Below are 23733 nucleotides of genomic sequence, written 5' to 3'. Positions count from 1 at the left end.
TCTGCCATCTATACATAATCTACCTAATTCGACTCACCACCGATAGAACGCTATATTTTATAGTTCTGTCATCTATGAACAGAAAACTCAACCGGTACTAAGTTCCAAGTATTCCACTTAGACAACTCGAATGTTGACTTCAATAATAAAAAATGTGGTGGATGCGCTACCAAAAAGCGCATCCGCCAAATAAATTTGAAGTTCCATATGAACTCCAAAACTATTTATTTAATGGATCTGGTCCTTTCTTGATTTCATTCAACTACTCCAAAACTCTGATGTGTATTCTTTTTCACACAACTACTAAATTTGAAATATCTCCTGTTTATCAGGCGAAATCTTGTATAATCGTGTACTATCAGTTGTGAAATTTTTGGAAAGAAAGAATTCAAAAAATTGGTTGAATATGAATTGATTCATAAGTGTTATTATAGAATCGAAGTGAACAGTGAAGGAAAAAAGTGTTTCTTTTGACCTCAGAAATCTTGGTTTGAAATATAAGTGCAAGTCAAAGATTCATCCTTTATAAATGTATAAACTTAATAACAGGTTCAACTTTCTTTCTTTCATTTGATTGCTGACACCTAGAGCCAGTCTTGGTTAATGAAAAGGACACATTGAATTAAATTTGTTGGTTTACGTGTGATACTGAAAGTGTAAAAATTTCATGTACTTTTCAGATTCTTCTGAACATTGATTTTTTAGTGAAGGGTTTCTAATCATTAGAATAAGTGGTAAAAAATGACACAGTGTTCAAGTAAATTTCCATTTATGTACAATCAATTTTTTTTAACTTATTAATTAATAAATTACTATAGCACGAATCACATCAGAATATATTTTCGCCTGGTTGGAGATTCATGAGTAACTCATCTTCTTCGAATTCCTGTGAAAAATTCGAAATTAAAATCTTTGAAAAAATTTATTCGATTGTTACCTACATCATCTATAGAGGCTCTTGATGAGTGACAGAACGAACATTCCATGAATGACAGACCGTTGTTTGATGCGGTGCATTCACAGTCCACGCAATCAATTTTTTTTGCGCCTTCTGCAACACGCTTTGTGAACACGGAAGTGAATTTTTTCACAGAGTCGTCCTTCCCATTTCTCAAATATTTTGTAGAGAAGAGTGTGCCTAAAAGGATTGAATTAAAAATGTTGATGTTTATTCATATTAGGCCAATTGAAAAGTCTCCGGCCTGATGCACAGATGGCGGTGCTATTATTAAATTCATATGATTTTCAGTTAGTATCAACCTTCAAACGATATTGTCAAAATTTGACAGCAGTCCTACCATTAGTTTGTGAGATATTGCGTTGTGAGTGTAGCTACTTTTGTTATTTGAAACAAGATGAAAAAAAAAGAAATTCGTGTGCTGATAAAATATTGCTTTTTGAAGGAAAAAATACAGTTGTAGCAAAATCTTGGCTTGATGAAGAGTTTCCGTGGTCTGCACCAGGAAAATCAACCATCACTGATTTGGTATGCTAAGATTAAACGTGGTGAAATGAGCACCGAAGACGACGAACGCAGTGGATGCCCAAAAGAGGCTGTCACCGACGAAAAAATCAAAAAAGTTCACAAAATAATTTTGAATGACCGAGAAGTGAAGTTGATCGAGATAGCAGACATTGTGAAGATATCAACTGAGCGTGTACATCATATCATTCACGAATATTTGTACATGAGAAAGCTGTGTCTAAAATGAGTGCCGCGCGAGCTCACAATCAACTAAAACCATAACGTGTTAATGATTCTGAGCAGTGTTTGAAGCTGTTTGAGTGCAATAAACTTGAATTTTTGCGTCGATATCTAAGTATGGTTGAAACATGGCTCCATCATTGGACTCCGGAGTCCAATCGACAGTCAGCTGAGTGGACTGCACACGATGACCCGAATCCAAAGCGAGGAAAAACACAACAGTCAGCTGGCAAGATTTTGGTATCAGTACTCTGGAATGCGCAAGGTATGATAGTCATTGATTACCTCCAAAAGGGCCAGACCACCAACAGCGATTATTATATAGCTTTATTGGAGCGTTTAAAGGATGAAATCGTTAAAAAACGGCCCCATTTGAAAAAAAAGGGGTTGTTTCATCAAGACAATGCGCCGTGTCACAAATCAATGGAAACAATGGCAAAATTGCATGAATTGGGCTTCGAATAGCTTCTGCATCCATCGTAATTGCCAGATCTGGCCCCCAGCGACTTTTTCCAGTTCTCAGACCTCAAGGAATGCTCGCTGGAATGAAATTTAGCGCCAATAATAAAGAAGTAATCGCCGAAACTGAGGCCTTTTCTGAAGCGAAAAACAAATTGTACTACAAAAATGGTATTGAAAAGTTGGAAGATCGCTATAATCGCTGTATCGCCCTCGAAGGCAACTATGTTGAATAATAAAATCGAATTTTGCCAAAAAATGTGTTTTACTAAGGTAGACCGGGGACTTTTCAATTGGCTTGTTTAATATTGATATCCATTACGTACCATTAGTTTCAAGAGCTAGTGGCATGCACAATCCCATGGTTGTCTTAGGCAGTTTGATGTGATTCCTCAAACTTTCATCCCCCTTTAAAGAACGTGCATCCTTCTTTGTATAAGCTCGTCTACTGTCAATTCCTTTACAAAAAAAGTCAAATTTTTACAAGGTGTACAAAAATTTCTGAACGCAAAATGAGTGTAGATTTTGTTCTCTAATTTTTTTATGAAAGTGCTAAAAATATTGTGTTATACTTACCATAAGGTACTTTGTTGTCTCTTGTTTTCTGAGTGAAGTCTTCGTTCATCAAGATGTGAAGGGAAATATCATTTTCAGACAGAAGTTGGTGTAGTATTGGATAGTCGAACTGAAAAATTCGTTAAAGGTTGTATAATAATTTATCGAATATTTTTCGAGCTATTCTTACCTTCATACTGTCTTCATGGCATTCTGAGCATGGCATCAGAATGAATATTTTTGAGACAGCAGGACGGAAGTTCAGTCTTGAGGCGTAAATCAATGCACTGAATATATCAGCACTGCCATTTCCTGAAAATTGATCTCGTGAGAATTTCATTGAAACTAAGAAAACCAACTTGATATTTCTTGAAAAAGAAAAAACTACTCATGGTGCCTTAGTCTCGCCAACTCGAATCAAAATATAAATTGAAATTGTTTTGGGGTGTGTTGGTGTAATTCATAAATTATTCAGATTTGTTTTTTTTATAAAACAAACTTACCAACTGGAATGTTCTCCAACGTATGCATCACTGACTGGATATTAGTGAAAATTTTTCCATTCAGCGAACGAACCCTTGGATCCGCAAACACACCATTACCACCAAAAAGTACTACGCTATACCTAAAACAAAAATAAAATGAATATCTAAAATTCGCAATCCCAATTGAAAGTATTGTTGAAATTCTTTATTTCGCTGAACAAAAAACAACTGTTCATTAGAATCCTGGAACTGGAAGACAAGCTGTAAATGGTGCAGAAGTGAGAACACAATAGACCTTCAAGGTCTTGGTGCATGGTAATCTTAAGAGTATAGGTACATACCGATTTCCCGTGAAACTCTTGGCCTCTAACTCTGCATCTAAAGAATCGAACAGCATCTTCATGTTCTTGGAAGTTACGTTTTCATTACAACGTTTACTCTCTACCAGAAACACCACATCTGCAGAGGGTTGCGTATTTTGCGAAGTGAATCTTGCAAGTTCCCCTTCATATATAAGAGAACCATTTGGTAAATGGCACCTGAAAAATTGTTTATTAGAATCACGTATTTTAACAGTACTTGAACACTTACATGATGCAAGAGTCTGGCATCCTTAAAGGCGTATTTTCGCTGGAACACAAGGTGGTGTAAGCTGCAGCAGAACTACAAGCCTCCTCGAGTGTTCTGCTGGTCATACACATATCTAAGAAAGGCTGTTTCGAAATTCTTTCGAAGCAAGACTCAAACTGGGACAATTTGTTCGAATAAAGGTCATCACAAAGTTGAGCCACTTGTTTATTGGTATCATTCCTCCTAGGTTTAAATGGCGCAACAGATCTCGCGCATTTCTTATCCAAAGCCCAACTTCTGGCGAAGCTTGAGGTGTTGCTTGCGTTGTGTCGTTGTTTAGTTGAAGATAAGAAATCATCTGAGGGCTCGTTATTGATGGTTCCGAATAGTCCAGCTGTTTTTCCAAAGTACCAACCTAGAAAAATATCAATAGGGATATTGTTGTTAACTCTCTTGCATTGTGTTTTTTGGTGAAATTCTTCTTCAAAAGATGATGATTATAAGGTAAGAATGCAAATAAATATTGGAAGTGAACTTAAACAAACCTGAAACTTCAAATGTGCAGACTTTGAACTTTATGTTACATTCAAGTAAAAAGCCTGAAGAACTTTCTACTGTTATCATTCCAGAATCTCTGTGTATGAACGTATCGTCTATTTCTATAGGAAGCTGAGATCGAGGTGAATCGCCAACTTTGATTACCTGAAAAGAAATAAAATTGTAAGTATTTGTCATAATATATCTTATATTGCCAGTGCATGTATGTTGTGATTCTTACAATGGATAAAAAAGATCTTTACTAAGAAAATGCTATGCTATGGTTGGTGCAGTTTATTCTAAAGCTGTCGAGATGTGGAGAAATTCTGGTACTTTTTTGGCATGGAAAATATACTTACATCAGTGAAAATGTTAATTCTGACCACAGTTTTATTCACCAGTAGCAGTAATTCGTGAGAGTCAACTCCTTGTCCATAGGATATCACCAAAGTGAAGTTATGATCTTTCATATCTGACGCCAAAAGATAGGAACAGTCCTCTTTGAAATCGAAGAATTTCTTGTCGAATGTGACAAAATGGTTTGTACCGATTATCATTGCTTGGGCTACAAAAAATCATGAATCAATTTATTATTATAATTGATTGAAATAATATGTTTTCGGCATTATCAATAATTGAGTTTTCCAATTATGATGTGAACTTACCTTTGAATGGTGGAAACCATTCTGATGGATCTGTGTATGGTTTGTAATCATAATAGAAGTTCCAGAAGTTTGTATGAGAAGATACGAAAAAGCTTTGAACATCATATAAAGCCTTTATTTCCGGTATTTCCTAGAAGAGACAACGAAATTAAGTTAGATAAAGATAAAATGTTGACATTTTAACAAATTTTGGGAAAATATAGTCGTTATGTTGCCAAAAGATCAAATAAAAGAAATGTCACTGAGTATATTTTGTAGAGGAGCTTATGCTTACGTGGAAATTTGGTGTTTCATTGAAAGCATGCCAAGACATTGGCAACTTCTGCTCCCATTGCATTTTGCCTCTATTTGGATCGAAGATAAATAATGTTTTGGGTACTCTATATCTGAAATTTGAATAAAATAAGTCAAAAACATGTTCAGTGTTGATTATGAAAAATTTAGAGTACGTCACTGGCGCAATTGAACGTAGAAATTTCAAGTTATTTTGTCCTAGTTACAGGAAAGGTTAAAATGAAAGAATAATATACTTAAGAAGTCTTCTGAAAATTAGTCTCGTTTCATTTAAACATTGAGATCAATAAGATTTTCAAAAAACTGAAATTTTGAAATACAGCTATCAATCATTGAGTATTCGAACTCACCTATTCTCAGCCTGGAGAGCAGTTTGCGAATAATCAGTCACTTTTTTATGCAACAATTTCAGGAAATTCTGAAGCCTGGTCTCCACATCGAAATATTCGTAGAACCAACCTAGTCTGTTGCATATTTGGTTCAATCTCTCCTCGAAGAACGCCACTGATGGTAGTTTCCTCAACTGGTTCAAATCCTCAACGATTTCGCGAATTATAGCTTCTAATTCCTTGGCAAACGGCAACTTATCCATGTACTTTGCACGGAAGAAGTTCCAGCTTATTTTCGTATACTTAACAACGCTGGACAGGGTGTTATTACCAGTTATATCCTTATAGAACTTATCGACATCGTGGGTAAAATTGGTGAATTTCGCAAAGTAGGGCGACTCCAATATTTCGTTCTTACGAATGTACAAGAAGTCTAGAATGAGAAATGAAGGTTAGGTCAAGGTTCCAAATGTATTGTGAAGGATGCATACCAAGAAACTCTTGACTGGTAGACCATGCGATACTCTCAGTATAAGCAACCAATTTCAAGAAGGTTGGCTCAATGGCAATCAACATCCTGTGCCAATTCTCTATAACCAAGTTATAAGTCTGATGCCACAATTTTTCAATATACTGAATGAAAGCAACGTGTAGTTTCCTGATGAAATCATCATATTGTTCTAAGATATTTGAGAAGGCGTCAGATAGATGCTGTATTGGATCTCCATCCAACAACTGTCTCGTGAATACTGTGATGTTCTTGTAATAAGTTTTGATCTGGAAAAAAATGATAATTTGATCGTCAAAAATAATATTAACAGTAAAAAACTAAGCCTCCTCAGGTACACGCTTGCCACATGGTTTCTCGGTTTTGTCCTACAGAATTGAAACTTGGATCTTCACTGACGTATTGCTTAAGAGGCTGGAACATTCGAAATGTAGACCAGAACTTTTCGAATATCATGAAGGGATAAGATTTCGAATGAAGAAGTATTAAGAAGAATGCAAAATAACAAAGGAACTACATTCATCATCAAACAATAAAAGCTTCTTGCTAATATGTTTGCCATCATGCCACAGCTCAGTGATACAGACAAAATTATAACAAACTGGAATGAATTCAAGGGCATTCCCAAAAGCATATTGACAAAGCAATTGAAGGCGTTGAAGGACATACCTGCTACAGTCAGACTTACCAACCAAATATTAAAGGACCTCTTGGAAGAAGCAATAGCAGAAATAGCTAAAGCTCAACCTAGATTAAAAAAGTTTCGGAATGGTACCTTCTACTTCACACAAAAACCACGTCGAAGTTGATCATATGATGATGTTGACATATTTCTTTCAGAAGTGTTAGATTGAAAAAAGTGACCTTACCTTCTCAATCACCCACTCAATGCTCTTCTGAATTTTCTTCCCTGATTCACCCATAATACCCCATATTTCAGATATAATTGCAGGCACGGACTCAAAGTGTTTTTTCAAGGCGAGCTCATCGAATGCATATGAAGTGAATCCAACGATGGTTTTGATGTAGAAGTCGTTAGCATGATAGGACCTGTTCAAGAACAACTTGAAATGTTCTATGTCTTCCTCGATCAGTCTTAGATCCCTGGAAAATCTCGTGATTAGTTGGACTTATAAAAAAAGGGAAAAGGATCATCTTACCGCATATCGTTAAGATAGTTTTGGAGATGTGGTTCTGCCTCCATCCAAATACCTGAAATGGCTTCTTTGATTTCCGATCTCACGTAATGTCTTGTGTCATTTATGTTTTCTATAACGTAGTTATACACGTTGTGTAAGCCGCCATGGAAGCCAGACTGAAAATTATTGAGGATATTAGCTTTCATTATCACAAAAAAAAAAGATTTCCTTACTTGCAAATCGCGCAGTAGTTCTGGTCTCCATATGAGATTTGAAATGATAAGCCTGGAATGGTTCATCTTCAAGTAATACATAACGTCCATTATCCTTATGTCATCGTAATCGCGCCATATGTTAAATTTGGCATTTCTTGCATCGGGTATGTCACCGAACATATGCAAACTCTGCCGCCCATCTGAATGAAAAAAAAATTCTCTGAACGATTGTATGATTGGTATATTTTCAATAATTCGTATGAAATCGGCTTTCGAAGGACCATGAACGAGTGCATGCTTGATTGCTTGATTTACCAAAATGATCTTCTGGCTCGAAGTACCCTTAACGAATGTATGCTTGCTTTGTGGATGAAGGAAAATACGTAATGATTTTTACTTGTTTAATATGTTAACACAAACATAACTGTAATGTAATAATATTAATAACTTGTGAATACCAAGTGAATGAATACTTGAATGTGAAATGACTGATGAATATTACTGGGTGAATAATTCATTATTAAGTGATGAATACTGAATTATTAATTGATGAATGCTGAATTATTGAAAGCACTCTCTAGAGGTGGGAGCATGGTGCGAGAAAACATCGAGTAGAATCACAGTAGTTCTTCTTCTTCCTCTGTAAGCCTTAACATCGCGGCCACCTTGGAAGGTTCGACTTTCAATAAAGGATTTTCATGACTTTCCTATTGTCAGGCGATAGGTAATGACTTGATTCTTGCTCTTGTTGAAGAGTATTATTGTATATTTGTCAGTGTGTTTACTACACAGTTATTTCCTATATTTTATTAAAGACTTTTAATCATTAAACAGTGCGTTTAATTTATAACAGTTTCCTCGAGTTTTTTCAAATTAGATTCATGTAAAGCCTCACGATACGATAGGAAACAACTGAGGAAGTCCTCCAAACATCTAGACTCACCTGTTGTCATGTTGTAATCCAAGTGGAATATTTTTTCATCCAGGTTAAGATAATAGTCACCAATAGCATCATTATAATCATGGGTTATCGATAAATTGCCTGTATATTTTGGATGGTTGGTTTCATACGAAGCTTGCAGGTATGACAACTGACCAAGACTTTCCCTCTGAAGCAAAAAATCACGTTTGGTTGCTGCCGTACTTTTTGAATTGAAGCCAAAGCTCAGAAATGAGTTCAGACTTCTGCTTGTACTACAAATCTTTTTGTAGGGTGGTTAGAATCTTAATACTCACCTTCAGTTCGATCAAGTTCCGTATAAGATCTAATCTCATCAGAGCTTCTGAGGGTTGTGGTGGTAGATAAGATCTCTGGTATTCCTTGTAATGACTAGTACTATAGACATCAGGTCTCCAGAATATGTCTCCTCGTCCATGTAAATCCAAGCTTGTAGCATTGTGATTGGCGTATATGTAGTACGAATAATTGTAAACATTATTTTTGGAATTATCATCCACTCTAGCACTCATTACAAACGTCTGTTCGGTGTCTACAGAGTAGTCTAACTTAACCCTAGCATCGACAATTCTTGAGTCGCCATATTCATATTCGCTCAGAAGTGTTACATCCTAAAAACGGATACAGAGTGGCTTAAAATCAATGTATATTCTGGTATGTAAGCTATAGGTATTGGCCATAAGAATGACTCGAAGAGAATGTCAAAATTTTTTTTCTAAAAAGAGTGGAGATTTTGAAAATTGTTTTGATGAATACTAAAAATTTTCCCGGTATTTTTCTGATGACTTCGAGATACCCCTTTACCTTTTCGAATGTTGGATGCCTCAAGGTGAGTAAGAGCTGTTCGTGTTTATCTGAAACTTTCTTCCAATCTAGTCCTGCCTCTATTGATTTCTGATCAACATCCCATTCTAACTTGACATCTGTATATATCTTCTCTTCGCCTATTTTATAAGATCCAATTGCTGTGAAATTGCGTAGAGGGTATTTGACATCGACCTGTAATCTTTGGGCATTGAAGTCCTGATCCTGCAAACGATATTAATTTGTATAGATCGATAGGATAGTAAGCATATTAGCCCAATTGAAAAGTCCCCAGTCTGATGCACAGAAGGCGGTGCTAGTATTAAATCCATATGATTTTTAGTTAGTATCAACCTTCAAACAATACGTGTCAAAAATTGACAGCAGTCCGACCATTAGTTTGTAAAATATAGCGTTGTGAGTGTAGCTATTCCGTTATTTGAAAAAAGATGGAAAAAAATAATTTCGTGTGCTGATAAAATATTGCTTTTTGAAGGGAAAAATACAGTTGAAGCAAAATCTTGGCTTGACGAAGAGTTTCCGGGGTCTGCACCAGGAAAATCAACCATCATTGATTGGTATGCTAAGTTTAAACGTGGTGAAGTGAGCACCGAAGATGGCGAACGCAGTGGACGCCCAAAAGAGGCTGTCACCGACGAAAAAATAAAAAAAGTTCACAAAAAAAGATTTTTGTGAAAGTTTTGAATGACCGTAAAGTGAAGATGACCGGGATAGCAGACATTGTGAAAATATCATCTGAACGTGTACATCATATCATTTACGAATATTTGTACATGAGAAAGCTGTGTGCAAAATGGATGCCGTGCGAGCTCACAATCGATCAAAAGTAACAGTGTTTCTGAGCAGTGTTTGAAGCTGTTTGAGTGCAATAAACCTGAATTTTTGCGTCGATATGTGACAACGGATGAAACATGGCTCCATCATTGCACTCCGGAGTCCAATCGACAGTCAGCTGAGTGGACTGCACACGATGAACCCAATCCAAAGCGAGGAAAAACACAACAGTCAGCTGGCAAAGTTATGGCATCAGTATTCTGGGATGCGCAAGGAATAATATTCATTGATTACCTCCAAAAGGGTCAGACCATCAACAGCGATTATTATATAGCGTTATTGGATCGTTTAAAGGATTGAATCGTTAAAAAACGGACCTATTTGAAGAAAAACAGGTGCTGTTTCATCAAGACAATGCGCCGTATCATAATTCAATGAAAACAAGGGCAAAATTGCATGAATTGGCCTTCGAATTGCTTCTGAATTCACCGTATTCGCCAGATCTGGCCCCCAGCAACTTTTTCCTGTTCTCAGACCTCAAAAGAATGCTCGCTGGAAAGAAATTTAGCGCCAATGAAGAAGTAATCGCTGAAACTGAGGCACTTTTGAAGCGAAAGACAAATCGTACTACAAAAATGGTATCGAAAAGTTGGAAGCTCGCTAATATCGCTGTATCGCCCTCGAAGGCAACTATGTTGAATAATAAAATCGAATTTTGCCAGAAAAATATGTTTCACAATGGTAAACCCGAGAATTTTCAATTGGTCTGTTAGTGCCACATACATTGACAGAGTTTTTAAAATGTGATACTTACCACAGTTTCATTCCTCAAATTAACATTGTATTCTATCCATGTGGCAGGTGCCAATTCCAAACGGCTATGTTGTCTGTATTCTTGGTCCAAAATGTCATAGTCACTTCTGAACTTAACGGTTTTGTTCAGATGTTTCACTTCAACGCCTAGTTGCTGTCCAGTGGCCGTTGTACCAAGAACCAAATCTCCCTCAATAGCAAATTTGGAATGATTTCTTAAATGATAGAGTTTGATGTTCTTGGTATCCTAAAACATGAGATATTCGTAGAAACCACATGAGATGAAAATACATCAAGTACAAATTGATTCATTCATCAGTTTTGTCCAAAAATTATTCACCAAGAACTTGATTGACGTTTATTTTTGAGTAATGCTAATATAATTGCTATTCAAATCAATGAAACGGACAATTTATATATAGAGTGGTGTCTATGTGAGAGAACACTCGAATCTACTAAAACCCAATTTTATTTTTAAGCCGCTTCTATGAGTGAAATAATCATAGTGTAAGATTTGCATTTTTTCATAGGATATATTATATCAAATCTCACCTTTGAAGGGGCAACTAGGCCTTCATCTGTAGGTGCTCCATATTCATAACCATGAATATAGTCCACTCCAATTGGAATAAAACTATTTATAATTTCAACATGTGTATTGTCCTCTTCAAAACCTGCTTTCGATTCGCTTTTACAGTCGTATATTCCATCCATAATCTTATGTCCATTATAGTTCACCGAAGCATTACCAACGCTATGTAGAGGGAGTTCCTAATAGAGGAGAAGTTTTTTTTTTGAATACTTTCAAATTGTATCATAATATTAAACACAAATTTTCACAAATTTAAAATCACCCTGTATAGTATAATTTTTGAAAATCATTTCATTTTATTTGAAATAGAATTTCATCAAGCAAATGTTGAATTCATCATATGCTGAAAAAAAATTAGCAAATGATTGTTTTACCTGGTACACGAAGTCTATATCTGCTCGATGTTTCGATGCTATTGGTACCACAATAATAACTGATCCTTTTCTTGTTCGATGGAGCAATGTTGGTCCAGTTGTTATGTCACATTTGGCGTCTATTTTAGCAGAATTATCAGGCCAGAAAGCTTCCAAATAACGGTTATAAACCCTCCTGTAAATAATAATAGTTTAACGTCTGTATATCACATATTAAATTGATTTCCCGGCATTCAGACAATTTTTCAACTCTGGATTTCCTCGATAGCTCAAAGGCGAGAGCTTCGGACTAGTAAATCGGAGGTTGCGGGTTCGAGTCCCGCTCGGGGAGGTACTTTTTCCAGAGTTGAAAAATTGTCTGAATGCTGTGAAATTAATTTAATTAATGAATTATGTTAACTTCTATGCTTCATTTAGTTTGGAACTTACGCTGAAGTTTCTGTGTTGAATTTCAGTGCTGCAAAATTCAGGTTCTCGTAAGGTATGGTTATGTTCACTAAACCATCCATATTAGCCAGTTCCTTGAAATGAATTTGTCCAAATGCCACAGAATTGGCTTCTGGCTTGAATAATTGACACCTTGAATCAAAAAAATATTCGTTATGATTTATTTTTTCTGGAAATGAGGATATTTCATTTTCCAACTTTTATGTACAAGGATTCTAGATAGATAAAAGGTCAACGAGTGTTAACTTTCGGAATGGCTCCTTTCAACTGATCCAAAGCCGAAAAAATTATGTCAAATTTATGTTGTGCACCCAAAATCTAGCTAGAAGGGGAGGTATTTATATAATTCTAATGTTGTGTGCTCACCTTAGATCAAGATACATATCAGATGTTTTGTAACTTCCGTCAAATACCAAAGCCTTTTTGTTTTTGTATTTCGGTGTCGACAGCATATAGATCAAATGATATCCATCTTTCACTTCTGCGAAATCTATTATGTTGTTTATTCCTTTAGTTGGAGTCCACTCCACTCCCAAATTTCCTCTAATGCGGTTGTTGTCACCTTCAGGCTAAAAAAATATTTCATTAGTGTTGAACATCAATTGCCAAGAGTGTGTTGAAGGTGGATGAATTCCATACAGGATCTAAAAAATTATCATATATTTTTCCACTTGCCTTCAGATGAGCGGTACCATTGACAGCGTAGTTTTTCCTTGATAGCAATGTTTTGTACTTTGCCAAAAATTCAACGTGATCAATTGGTGTCGTATACATCACTTTTCCATTAGCGAAGTGAACTTCACCGGTAGGTAGTTTCAAAGCACCATCAACAGTAACATTCTGCACGTTAGGGAGAATCAAGGTGATATTGGAACCAGTGGTCCATTTTCTGTCTAAATCTACGTTTGCTCCTACACGTAGTTCCTTGAAATCTTTATTAGGATTGAAATAGTGACCGTTGAAGTTAGTAGATTTTTCCTTAGCTTCAGTATTGAAATGGGATGTCAAGTCTATTCTCATATTCTCCAGATATATCCATAACCAATTCACATGAAGGCTACCATTCATACTAGGTATCTCGAAGTTGCCTTTTACGTCATTGTCCTCTTTTGTATTTCTGCAAGTTTTTACTAATTATAGAAGATACTGAAGGAGATAATGGAGGTACCTACTTTATCGATGCTCCCAGTTTGAGGTATTCTACCTTTTTAATCGGAGATTGAGCTTGCAGTTTCAAAGTCTTGATATCTCCCTCTTTTCTACAAGTTGCGTCAAGAGTGAAAGTCTTGTAATGTGGCATGGAAGTCTCCAACTTTAAAATAATTTTTGATTCAAGAGATGTTCATTTCATTTCAATTATTAAACCTACCTTTGCATTAGCATCCCAATCAACCACACTCAGAACCTTGGTGTCCACATTTAGGTTGAAATAAGTTTTTGTATTTTTCGCTGACCCAATGAACTGATACTTCGAATCTTCGCTGGACTTTATTTTGTAATCGATGATGGCAACATCTGAGCCTTCTTTTGGTATGAACTCAATATGGATGCCCATTGGTAAATTGTTAATAACGTCAATGTTTCCTGATATATTAAACTCTTTTTTCCCAATCAAAAGAGTTCCTTCCAATGTTCTACTCATTGGTGTTGATTTGATGATGTTGCATTGCAAAACCACAGGAATACTGTTAATTGAAAGAAGTTAAATATTTCCTAGAATCTAATAAAATGTCATTTCCTCATACCTATTCCCATTGACTTTCATCTGGGCTACCGAAGTAAAAACGTCATTTTTGAAGGTGTTGTTGATGATAGCTTCTACTGGACTTATATCTATTATTATGTTACCAGTTTGTGCATCTGCCTTTGGAGCTACTTGAACTCCGACAATTGATCTTTCGAATCCGTCAAATGGAGTTTGAACATTCAAAAAGACGTTGAATTTTCTTATAGAAAGGTAAGACCAATCTGCGTGCATGTAAATCTGGAAAAAAAAGGGAATTCAATGCTGGCTGAGGAAGAATTCGATAGAAACAACTCTTTTTAGCTCCGATTGTGCCTTTGGAGACCTTAACTTGAAATATTTCACTTTGTACTCACCTCACTTTTAAATATTTCAGGAATATTCAAACGTAGTTCAACTTGTTCATCGTTGATCAAAGTTTTTCTCATGTATTTCAAATATACAGGAGGAACATAAATAGAAGCAGTTTTGGCTCGAAGATAAAGGTCTCCGTAAATGGCACTCCTGTTGATCTGAAATATAACATTTTTTAAAATATCCCGTACATCCCAGAGTTCCTAATAAAAACCTTCAACTCTGCTTCTGAAGCTATGTCCATGCTGCTAGCAATGAGGTAAATATTTCCGGAATATCTTCTATCCACGTTTGTACTTTGTATTCTTAAAACTCCGCCTCCGTCTATGTTGAGGAAAGCGACTGCTGGTGTTTCAGTGTGAAGGGTTACGTTGTGGGTCTTGTCCAAGTTGGTGTTTCCTCGCAGTATAATATACTTAGCTGTCAATTCATTCTGGAATTGGAAAGTGTTATAATTTGAGTAGTTGTTTCATTAGAAGAAGTCGCTATTGGTTATTTGCCATGGCCACCCCTTTCTTCTGATTTATTACCTATCCAACATTTGTTTGTGAGGAGTCTGACCAACCAACACACAAAATAAATCATCGAAGATCCTCATTTATTTTATTTTTCTTAGTAAATGAAAAAAATTGCTTTAACAGTTATTGTTTGTACTCATTATAAGCCAGTATTATCAAACAATGATAAGTTATTTTCTGTTGATGGTAGTCCTCACACGAATAAGATAATAATAATAAAAATTCTTACGTGAACAAGCTCGCTATCATTCTGGTAACTCAAGCTCATGCTTAAAATGTAATTTTGACCTGGTGATATATCCATCTCATAGTTTGAATTGATCTGCTTGAAACTTCTATAGGGGGTTGTTATCTGAAGTTTGTTCTTCATCATGAGAGGTCCCTGAAAAATCATGGATAATAGAAAAGATTCCTGAATGCCTACAACATTGAATGGAAGGCGCTAGGTTAAGGGTATATGTGCCCGAATTTAGACTAGACTTGCACTACTTTCTATTTCGAAGGTAGAAGACCTAGTTGTTTGTATGTGTGCTCAAGAGTGTCTCAAAAAGAAACCTCAAAGAGGAACATATAATCACGTCGTTAAAGCTGTTTGTTGACCTAGGAGTACCGTAATACACTCTGAATCTTAATAGAGCCATTAAGAAGACTCTCTTATAGGTACAAAGACAATGAACAAGCCTATAAACCTTCAACAGGACATCAAAGGAAACATACGCTAAGCTTATAAATTCAACTCTACATGGCGTCAGCAATATACAAATCGATAGACTTATACAACCGAGAAGATGAATGCAAAAAATTAGAAAATGGAAAAAACTCCATCTTATATGAAGAGGCTCATGCTGATTGCTGATACCAGCTGCCACACAACAAGCGCAATTTTGGGCAAGCCAGATCTAATCCATTGTCAGGTCTCCCAATATTGTTCAGCAGGCTATACACTGCAGGCAAGTCGATATTTTGGGATGTAGTATCTTCGTGTTAGGAAGAAATAAAGAATGCTGAAAGTCAAAAAGATAGCTTCGAAGTTTTACCCTATTCCCTTCCATTCATAATGAAATCCTAATAAGAGAGAAAATCAAAATCTAGATAAACTAGAAAACCGAATTCCTTTCGACACACCTACGTGTACACCCTTTCCTCAAAGCGATGTTAGAATATGAATTTATTCAACTGATGGGATTTTCCCATCTACAATATCAAGACGTATCGTTGCAAATACTGTAAATATAGAACAAAAGATTGAACTGGTTGTATTACTGAAAGACGGCTTTCTAGCCAATGGAACCTAACATTGATGAAATATGCAGAACTTACATAGAATTCTAGCCTATCGTTTATAACAGCCAATCCATCTGGCATAATCATTTTTGATTTGATAGTATAAACAGGTCCTTTCTGATCTATATCTAGAGTTCCTTTGATTGTAGGGTTTATGAGTGTGTCGATTTCAACCAACCCAGACCAAGTCATTAGGTCATCATCATCATATTCTTCCTTTTCCTTGGATGATAATGCACCGGTCCTGTTCTTTTTACCATAAATTTCATCAAGTCTTATGCCTAGTTCTTTAAGAAGTGCTGGTTTGGTTTCGCCGAAGATTACCACTCCAAGCTGCAAGAATTTAAGTTGAAAATTTGAAATTCTACTTGTTGAGAATGAAATAACCTTTTGACCAGATAGTTTGGCTGAAGTTTCAACATCGATTCCCTCCTTTACTATCACTTTCAAAACAACGCTGCTCTCTTCAAAGCCCTCTAAAGGAGTGTAGATTATGTAAGAATACTCAAAATCAAGTCTATTTGCATAGTGCCATTTTCCAGTGAATCCTCCGAGAAGAGAGTTCCAGCCTACTCTAAAATCAGCCTGAAACAAACAAAAAATGAAAATTTTTCTACAATGGCCCTTCAAACTCAACTTACACATTCTGGTTTCAATTTACCGATCACTATAACCCTTTGCAAAACGTCCAGTGGCGTCCCAAGAATAAATTTCGTGTCGAATTCTGTTAAACTCTGTACTGATAAAAGCACTTCAACTCCCATTATTTTGGAGGGATAAGTGACCATTGCAACGAGGTACCTTTGGTCTTCTATGAATCCAAATTTACCAGTAATGGTGCTATATTTTTCGATGGGTGTTGTGATATTCACTGTCAACATGCTATTCGTTAATCTTTTCAGTCGACCTAGAAGAAAATAATTGTACATATAAGTATTTCTGTCGTCTTAGTTTTTCGTAAGAAGTATTAAATTGTATTGAATCAAAAATACCTTCAGCACTTATGGAAAATTTCTTGAAATCGAAGTCTAGATCAGCAACTCCTCTAAGATATCTATCTTTTGTTATCATTACTTTGCTTATAAGATATCCTTTATTAAATCCAGAGAAAGGTGTACTTGTTACTACTGTCCCTGTGTAGTTTTTGGTTATTTCATCAGCTTCCACCTCCCATTTACTCTTAATGTCTATTACGTCTTCAGGAGCATACTAAGAAATTGAATAATTATAACATTTCTTTGGAAAATTTTGTGAGGAAAACAATAACCGTAATAGAAAATGAAATATAGATCAAAAATGCACTTCAACAATTAAATAGAATATGTTGAAAATAAATCAAAGAAAAAATATAACAACTATAAATAAAATATAAAATGCAACTAAGCAATACAAAAAGTAACATCAGAAGCAATCTCAAGACTTAATTTTAAGATAACTTCAGCCCTTATCTTACCTGCAACCTCAGAAGAGTATCAACTTTGGTATCATTTTGAGCATGAGCCAAAGTAGCACTGAGGGAAGGTATATTCTTCAGTGTGCTTGATAAAATACTCCTGAATTCACAATCAATTACATCATCGTTAATTGTATAGTTCCCAAACAAATCGACTATAATATGTTGTTTCTTTTCCCACTTAATACTTCCATTCAAACTATACATATTCACGTTGTGTTCAAAGCTGTAAATAATCGAATTAGGTATATTCTTATTATTTATTATCAAAGTATTAGGCCAATTGGAAAGTCCCCGGTCTGATGCGCAGATGGCGGTGCTAGTATTAAATCCATATGATTTTCAGTTAGTACCAACCTTCGAACGATACGTGTCAAAATTTGACAGCATTTGACCAACCATCAGTTTGTGTGATATTGCGTTGTGAGTATAGCTACTTTTGTTATTTGAAAAAAGATGGAATAACAAGAATTTCGTGTGCTGATAAAATATTGCTTTTTGAAGGGAAAAAATACAGTTGAAGCAAAATCTCGGCTTGATGAAGAGTTTCCTGGGTCTGAACCAGAAAAATCAACCATCATTGATTGGTATGCTAAGTTTAAACGTGGTGAAATGAACACCGAAGACAGCGAACGCAATGAACGCCCAAAAGAGGCTGTCACCGACGAAAAAATAAAAAAAGTTAACAAAATGATTTTGAATGACCGTAAAGTAATGTTGATCGAGATAGCAGTCATTGTGATGATATCATCTGAACGTGTACATCATATCATTCACGAATATTTGTACATGAGAAAGCTGTGTGCAGAATAGTTGCCGCGCGAGCAATAAAGCTGAATTTTTGCGTCGGTATGTGACACCGCATTCGCCAGATCTTGCCCCCAGCGACTTTTTCCTGTTCTCAGAACTCAAAAGAATGCCTGCTAGAAAGAAATTTAGCGGCAATGAAGAAGTAATTGGCGAAACTGAGGCGAAAGACAAATCGTACTACAAAAATAGTATTGAAAAGTTGTAAGATCGCTATAATCTTGTATCCACCTCGAAGGCAACTATGTTGAATATGTTAAGGCCTACAGAGGAAGAAGAAGAACTTCTGTGATTCTACTCGATGTTTTCTCGCACCCTGGCGTGGATCCAGGGGGGGGGGACGTTCTCCCCCCTAATGGCCCAGGCACCTCTTAAAATTTGCCAGCCCTCCTAGAATTTGACATACTAAGGCTCAAATAATCACAATATCAGCAAAAATTACACCTTCATATATTTTGTGAAAACCCATATTAATGAACGGCAAAAAAAAAATCAAGTCCCAAAATGGCGGAAGTGTCTGGGGTGCACATTTTCTAAAAGTTCACCCCCCCCCCCCAAAAGTGGGGCCTGATCCCACCTCTAGCGAGTGCTTTCAATAATTGAAGTATTCATCAGTCATTTCACATTCAAGTATTCAACAAGCTATGTTCAGTGTTTGTGTTAACATATTAAGCAAGCATACATTCGTTGGTATTCACAAGTTATTACTATTATAAAAATATACAGACCTACGAACAAGAAGCAGTAATTTAGGTAATTCCACCAAACAAAAACATAAAACCGTTCATGGTCTTTCGGAAGCCGAATTCATAAGAATCTGTGAAAATATATCAATCAAACAAGTGATTGAATATAACATCGAACAAAAAAAACAGTAAGTCATCCACTATCCTTATATATCATTATCCACATTAATTTCATATTTTTGAGTATTTTTAACCTGACAAAGTATAGTGTATATATATAAGTAAATCAAAATGGTTGAAGCATTGAAACTTAAAAGAGCACAAATCGAAGGTCAATAAACGTGATTCAGCAATTTTCTATCAAATCTTTCGGATGAAAGTTGTAAAAAAGAAAGATTAGAAAGACTGAAAACACTTTATGATACTTTCTATTACCTGAAATCTTGTTTGAAAGCGAAACCTGCAGAGTTGATACGATCAGATTATGTCACCTCAGATAATTATACTACAGCATGGCCACTATTGGAAGAAAGGTATGAAAACGAAAGATTAATCATTCATACACATGTGAAATTAATATTTGAACTAGCTGTTAAAAACGAATCGCATTTTTATTTGAGAAAACTTCTAGACGATTTTAATAAAAATATTCGATCATTAAAAGCTCTTAATCAACCCATTGAAAGCTGGAATACTCTTTTAGTATATATATTGTCATCGAAATTAGATTCAGTAACCAAAAGAGAATGGGAATAATTCGTGAACGCAAATTTAGATAACAAAACACTACCCATAATATCAGAGCTGACTGATTTCCTGTCTAAAAGATGTCAACTTTTAGAAACGATTGAAAACAATTCAACTAATCCCTATCGAGAACACAAAATACATTCAAATTTAGCAACGTAAAAGCAAACAGGTTCATTTTGTAAAGAAAATCATTTCATTCATCAATGTCATAAATTCTTAGAAATGTCTACAAACGAAAGATTCGAAGAAGTGAAAAAAACCAAGCTTTGCACTAATTACTTAAGAGATAATCACCCACAATTGAAATGCAAATCACTAACTAATTGCCGAATTTGTAATAAAAGGCACAATACGTTACTCCATAAGAATAAAGTCCAAATTTCTCGGTAACTGACGCATCTAGTCATTATTCGTTACCTACTCAGGTAGAAGAAAACGATATTTCAAATACCCATCATCTAAATTCGACTTTCACTTCAATACTAGACAATAATCCTACTAATTCTCTATTTTCAAAAATATCTCAGGTAATATTACCAACAGCTAAAATGATATATATAATAAAAATGAATTTTGCCGAAAAAAATATGTTTTACTATGGTAGACCGTGGACTTTTCAATTGGCCTGTTATTCATTACCCAGCATTGATGAAAGTCTGTTTCCAATTCTCGAAAGGAGTCACTATTTCCGAATCTGCTACGAAGTACTTATGTTTGTCGAAATTGAAATCTGAATTCAAAATAACAGCAAAACTTTGATCATCGTCCCATGAAAGGCCAACCAGAGTGTTTAAGTGGCCATCTGAAATTCAACAATTGGTCATATACTCAGAGACATTATAGTTGCTACACCCAGAAGGAATAATTCTGAGGCGTGAGTTTATGATAGACTTAAAATTTCATTTTTGAAAACTCGATAAACTGCAAAGAATAAGCTTGGGTTTCCAAGAGAACTTACATTTCAATACGAATTCGTAGTTGCCAAGTAGTGTCCTTCCAGGATATGAAGCAAGTAAATTTGCTATGTAGTTGAATGGAGCCACCTTGGTGTAATTTCCAGAAAGAACAAGTTTTTGGTTTGGATCTCTATTTGCATCCCATTTCAACTCAATTCCAGCTGCCTTGTATGATACTTTGTTGTGTGCCCATGCAGCAAATTCAATTTCTCGCATCCTTTGAAGAAATATTTCAAATAAATCAAAATGCAAACGATCAATTGATTGAAGTTTTTGTTACAATATAGAATATACTTAATATACATACTGATCAAGATGGATGTCAACAGAAACATGTTGATGGTCGCCTGAATGAACAGTTGTCAACACTGAAAATATTTTATTTTGGTACTTCAGTTCAGCAAACGTGCTCATATCTTGTGGAGAATGATTGATATGCTTGATGATTAATCCATAATCAGTGTGATTTTGATCGAACTGAAATGAAAAACGTGTAAAATATTATCTAATCAATTGTTTTTGAGTTGGACATACCTTCAAGGCAAGCTTCAAAGCATTTTTATCTCGATGGTATATCAAATTACAGAAGACATCTTGAAAACTCGGAGATTTCACCATCAGCTTAGCATGGTAGTCGTACGATCTTGAGGTACTTTTATCAACATAAACACCATTAGCTGATATGCTATGGCTGCTAAACCAAGTTCCATTGAAACCGATCTGAAAATATTACATTAATGTTATATGAATAAGCAGAATAATGATAATTCAATTATAAATAATACAAACATAAAACATATGGCCAAAACCAAAACGATATTAACTGCCCCACGTTGGGCGCCAAAATTATTATGTCGGTATATTCTTACTTAATTACTTACATCATAGTGAGACGATTGTTTCTCGTCCAGTTTGAAGTTTGCTATCATAGGGTGGAAATTAGGTACTGTGACATTCAAATCCATCTTGAAATTGAGCAGAGGCCTTTTGTTATGGTACCAGAAAATAGCCGTCGAAAACCGTTTATCTCTGGCATAATCAACTATCAAATCAACGTTGGTATTCGGTCCTTTCGAATGGTATTTGAAATCGGCATTGACATCGATATTCTTAGCTGGTTTCGAAAACAGTATTACAGTATTTATTTGTCTGGTGCCATCATCCAGAGATTTATCGATAACTTGAAGTCCGAACTTGGTCCAACGCATCGGATCATCTTTATGGTTGAAAGTTATATTGAAGTCTCCTTCAGTATGTGCGTGCCCTCTCTGAAAGGAAAAATTTCGTTGAATTCAATGTCTCAACTCTTTACAAGGTATTATTACAACTCATTATTCACTTACCAACAACTTCACTTTAGAATCAAAGTCGTACTGGGGGTAAGAAGAACTTTCGAATTTAGCTGATCCTTGTATATCCATGAAGTTCCTTTTAGATCTGTTGGCCAAAGAAAAAGCAAGATCGACACCTTGCTCAGGTGCATTTGGAAATTTGTAGAGCAGCCTGAGCTGAGTGGCAATTGTTACTTGTTTTTTAGAAATATACCCAAACATTTTTGCTGTTACTCTCTTCGTTTGAAATTTCATGTCCACGTGGTATTGGGATATACCTCTCTTATTCACAAAATTGATGGATCCTAAAAACAATCAATGCCATTTCGATCAGAGCTTCAGTTTCAAAATTATATATGAAAAAAGTAATTGTTATCTATTTCCGCAATGATTTTTTAGAGAACAACTATTTATTGGCTACCCTTTGGCTAATTGGGTTTTAGATTTCAACTCATAATGGATGGAATTAACTCCAGCTCTCATTAATTTGGTTGAACAAAAAGAAAACTATACTTTTTTTATGTTCAAATTGAACTATAGTGTGGCCAAAAGTTATTTCGCTGCAAAAATAGTCCAAAGGACAAACGGACATTCACTGGTGGTTTATCTAGAAGGATATCAAGGAACAGTTGATCAGTATTGCACAGAAAGTTTTTGTCGGCCAAGTAATAAAGAATATCAACAAAAACATGTCGAAATTTCTGTGATAGCTGTGAAAGACAAGGGACGTTAACATTGAATCAAGTTATCAAGCAAATTGAGTCTTTCCACACATGAAATGAATTTCTTACCTTTAATTTCTACCACCCTTTCATTATTGACACCAAGATAGAATTTGGGGAAATACTCGTATCCATGAGGTATCTGTTTTCGAGACAAAGATAGACTAGTGTCAAAATGTTTGAAATTATTGAAGTCAACTGCTAGTTGTATATATTTCTCATCAGGGGTATTTTTGTAGTTTCCTCGAGTAACTACAGTTCCACTTGTGGTCTTGATTACCAAAGTCAAATTTTTAGTTTGCCTGTCGATGGAGAAATCAGTTTCAACGATCCTGCCCAAACTTGAACCAGGGGCGTCGAAAGTCATTGCTACTGCGCTGGTATCTCCTTTATCCACCCATTTATACTCAAATATGAAGTCTTTGGCTTTGGGATCCAGTTTCTCGATGAATATTCTGAAGCCTGCCGGGCCAGCCAGGACAAAATAGGGAGCATGCCTCATTTTCGTCACATTGACGAAATGATATTGAAGACATGATTTGATACCGATAGTTTTATCTAACACTGGCCAGGAACATATGGATCTGGTCACTACATATTCTTTCAACCCGTGTTGTTTCACTTCTTTTCCATGATGCAGCACTAGAAGGTCGGATCTGAAAACATTTTATCATTAAAAGACATCATCTAATTGTTACATGGTGAATTAATTCAAAAAGGCCCAATTGGTGGAGATGAAACTTATGGATTTCGCACCAATAACTCACAAGAATATCATTGCGAACGCATTCCTAACCAAGAACTCAACAAATCCCATCGAAAAGCCACCATATTCCCCTGATACGACTCCTATTGACTTTTTTCACATTTCAAACTTAAATTAC

The 23733-nt window shown here is 35.6% G+C and overlaps 1 protein-coding gene across 1 annotated transcript in view; it reads right to left on the bottom strand.

The window, feature by feature from the left end:
* Positions 1–752: 752 nt before the first annotated feature.
* Positions 753–23733, bottom strand: part of LOC123686485 — a 32384-nt gene continuing 9403 nt past the window's right edge. The window contains exons 11-54 of the mRNA XM_045626658.1: positions 22919–23505; positions 22140–22432; positions 21678–22064; positions 21331–21516; positions 21104–21273; positions 20799–21013; positions 20480–20642; positions 17598–17823; positions 17137–17353; positions 16786–17051; positions 16532–16729; positions 16181–16477; positions 15090–15242; positions 14557–14775; positions 14345–14500; positions 13990–14228; positions 13614–13929; positions 13417–13556; positions 12920–13361; positions 12611–12813; positions 12227–12376; positions 11798–11972; positions 11384–11602; positions 10833–11078; positions 9224–9448; positions 8698–9030; positions 8405–8570; positions 7480–7661; positions 7268–7422; positions 6977–7211; positions 6091–6376; positions 5621–6032; positions 5251–5362; positions 4977–5106; positions 4671–4876; positions 4320–4476; positions 3796–4189; positions 3546–3743; positions 3223–3344; positions 2910–3031; positions 2741–2849; positions 2491–2622; positions 942–1138; positions 753–886 (exon numbers count right to left, since the gene is read on the bottom strand). Coding sequence (XP_045482614.1) covers positions 830–886; positions 942–1138; positions 2491–2622; positions 2741–2849; positions 2910–3031; positions 3223–3344; positions 3546–3743; positions 3796–4189; positions 4320–4476; positions 4671–4876; positions 4977–5106; positions 5251–5362; positions 5621–6032; positions 6091–6376; positions 6977–7211; positions 7268–7422; positions 7480–7661; positions 8405–8570; positions 8698–9030; positions 9224–9448; positions 10833–11078; positions 11384–11602; positions 11798–11972; positions 12227–12376; positions 12611–12813; positions 12920–13361; positions 13417–13556; positions 13614–13929; positions 13990–14228; positions 14345–14500; positions 14557–14775; positions 15090–15242; positions 16181–16477; positions 16532–16729; positions 16786–17051; positions 17137–17353; positions 17598–17823; positions 20480–20642; positions 20799–21013; positions 21104–21273; positions 21331–21516; positions 21678–22064; positions 22140–22432; positions 22919–23505 — 9793 coding nt within the window. The 3' untranslated portion in view covers positions 753–829. The remainder of the gene's footprint in view (positions 887–941; positions 1139–2490; positions 2623–2740; positions 2850–2909; positions 3032–3222; positions 3345–3545; positions 3744–3795; positions 4190–4319; positions 4477–4670; positions 4877–4976; positions 5107–5250; positions 5363–5620; positions 6033–6090; positions 6377–6976; positions 7212–7267; positions 7423–7479; positions 7662–8404; positions 8571–8697; positions 9031–9223; positions 9449–10832; positions 11079–11383; positions 11603–11797; positions 11973–12226; positions 12377–12610; positions 12814–12919; positions 13362–13416; positions 13557–13613; positions 13930–13989; positions 14229–14344; positions 14501–14556; positions 14776–15089; positions 15243–16180; positions 16478–16531; positions 16730–16785; positions 17052–17136; positions 17354–17597; positions 17824–20479; positions 20643–20798; positions 21014–21103; positions 21274–21330; positions 21517–21677; positions 22065–22139; positions 22433–22918; positions 23506–23733) is intronic.

The sequence above is a fragment of the Harmonia axyridis genome, chromosome X (assembly GCF_914767665.1).
Source record: "Harmonia axyridis chromosome X, icHarAxyr1.1, whole genome shotgun sequence".
Classification (NCBI taxonomy): domain Eukaryota; kingdom Metazoa; phylum Arthropoda; class Insecta; order Coleoptera; family Coccinellidae; genus Harmonia; species Harmonia axyridis.
The sequence above is the reverse complement of the archived record's forward strand: the minus strand, read 5'-3'. Positions and strand labels throughout refer to the sequence as shown.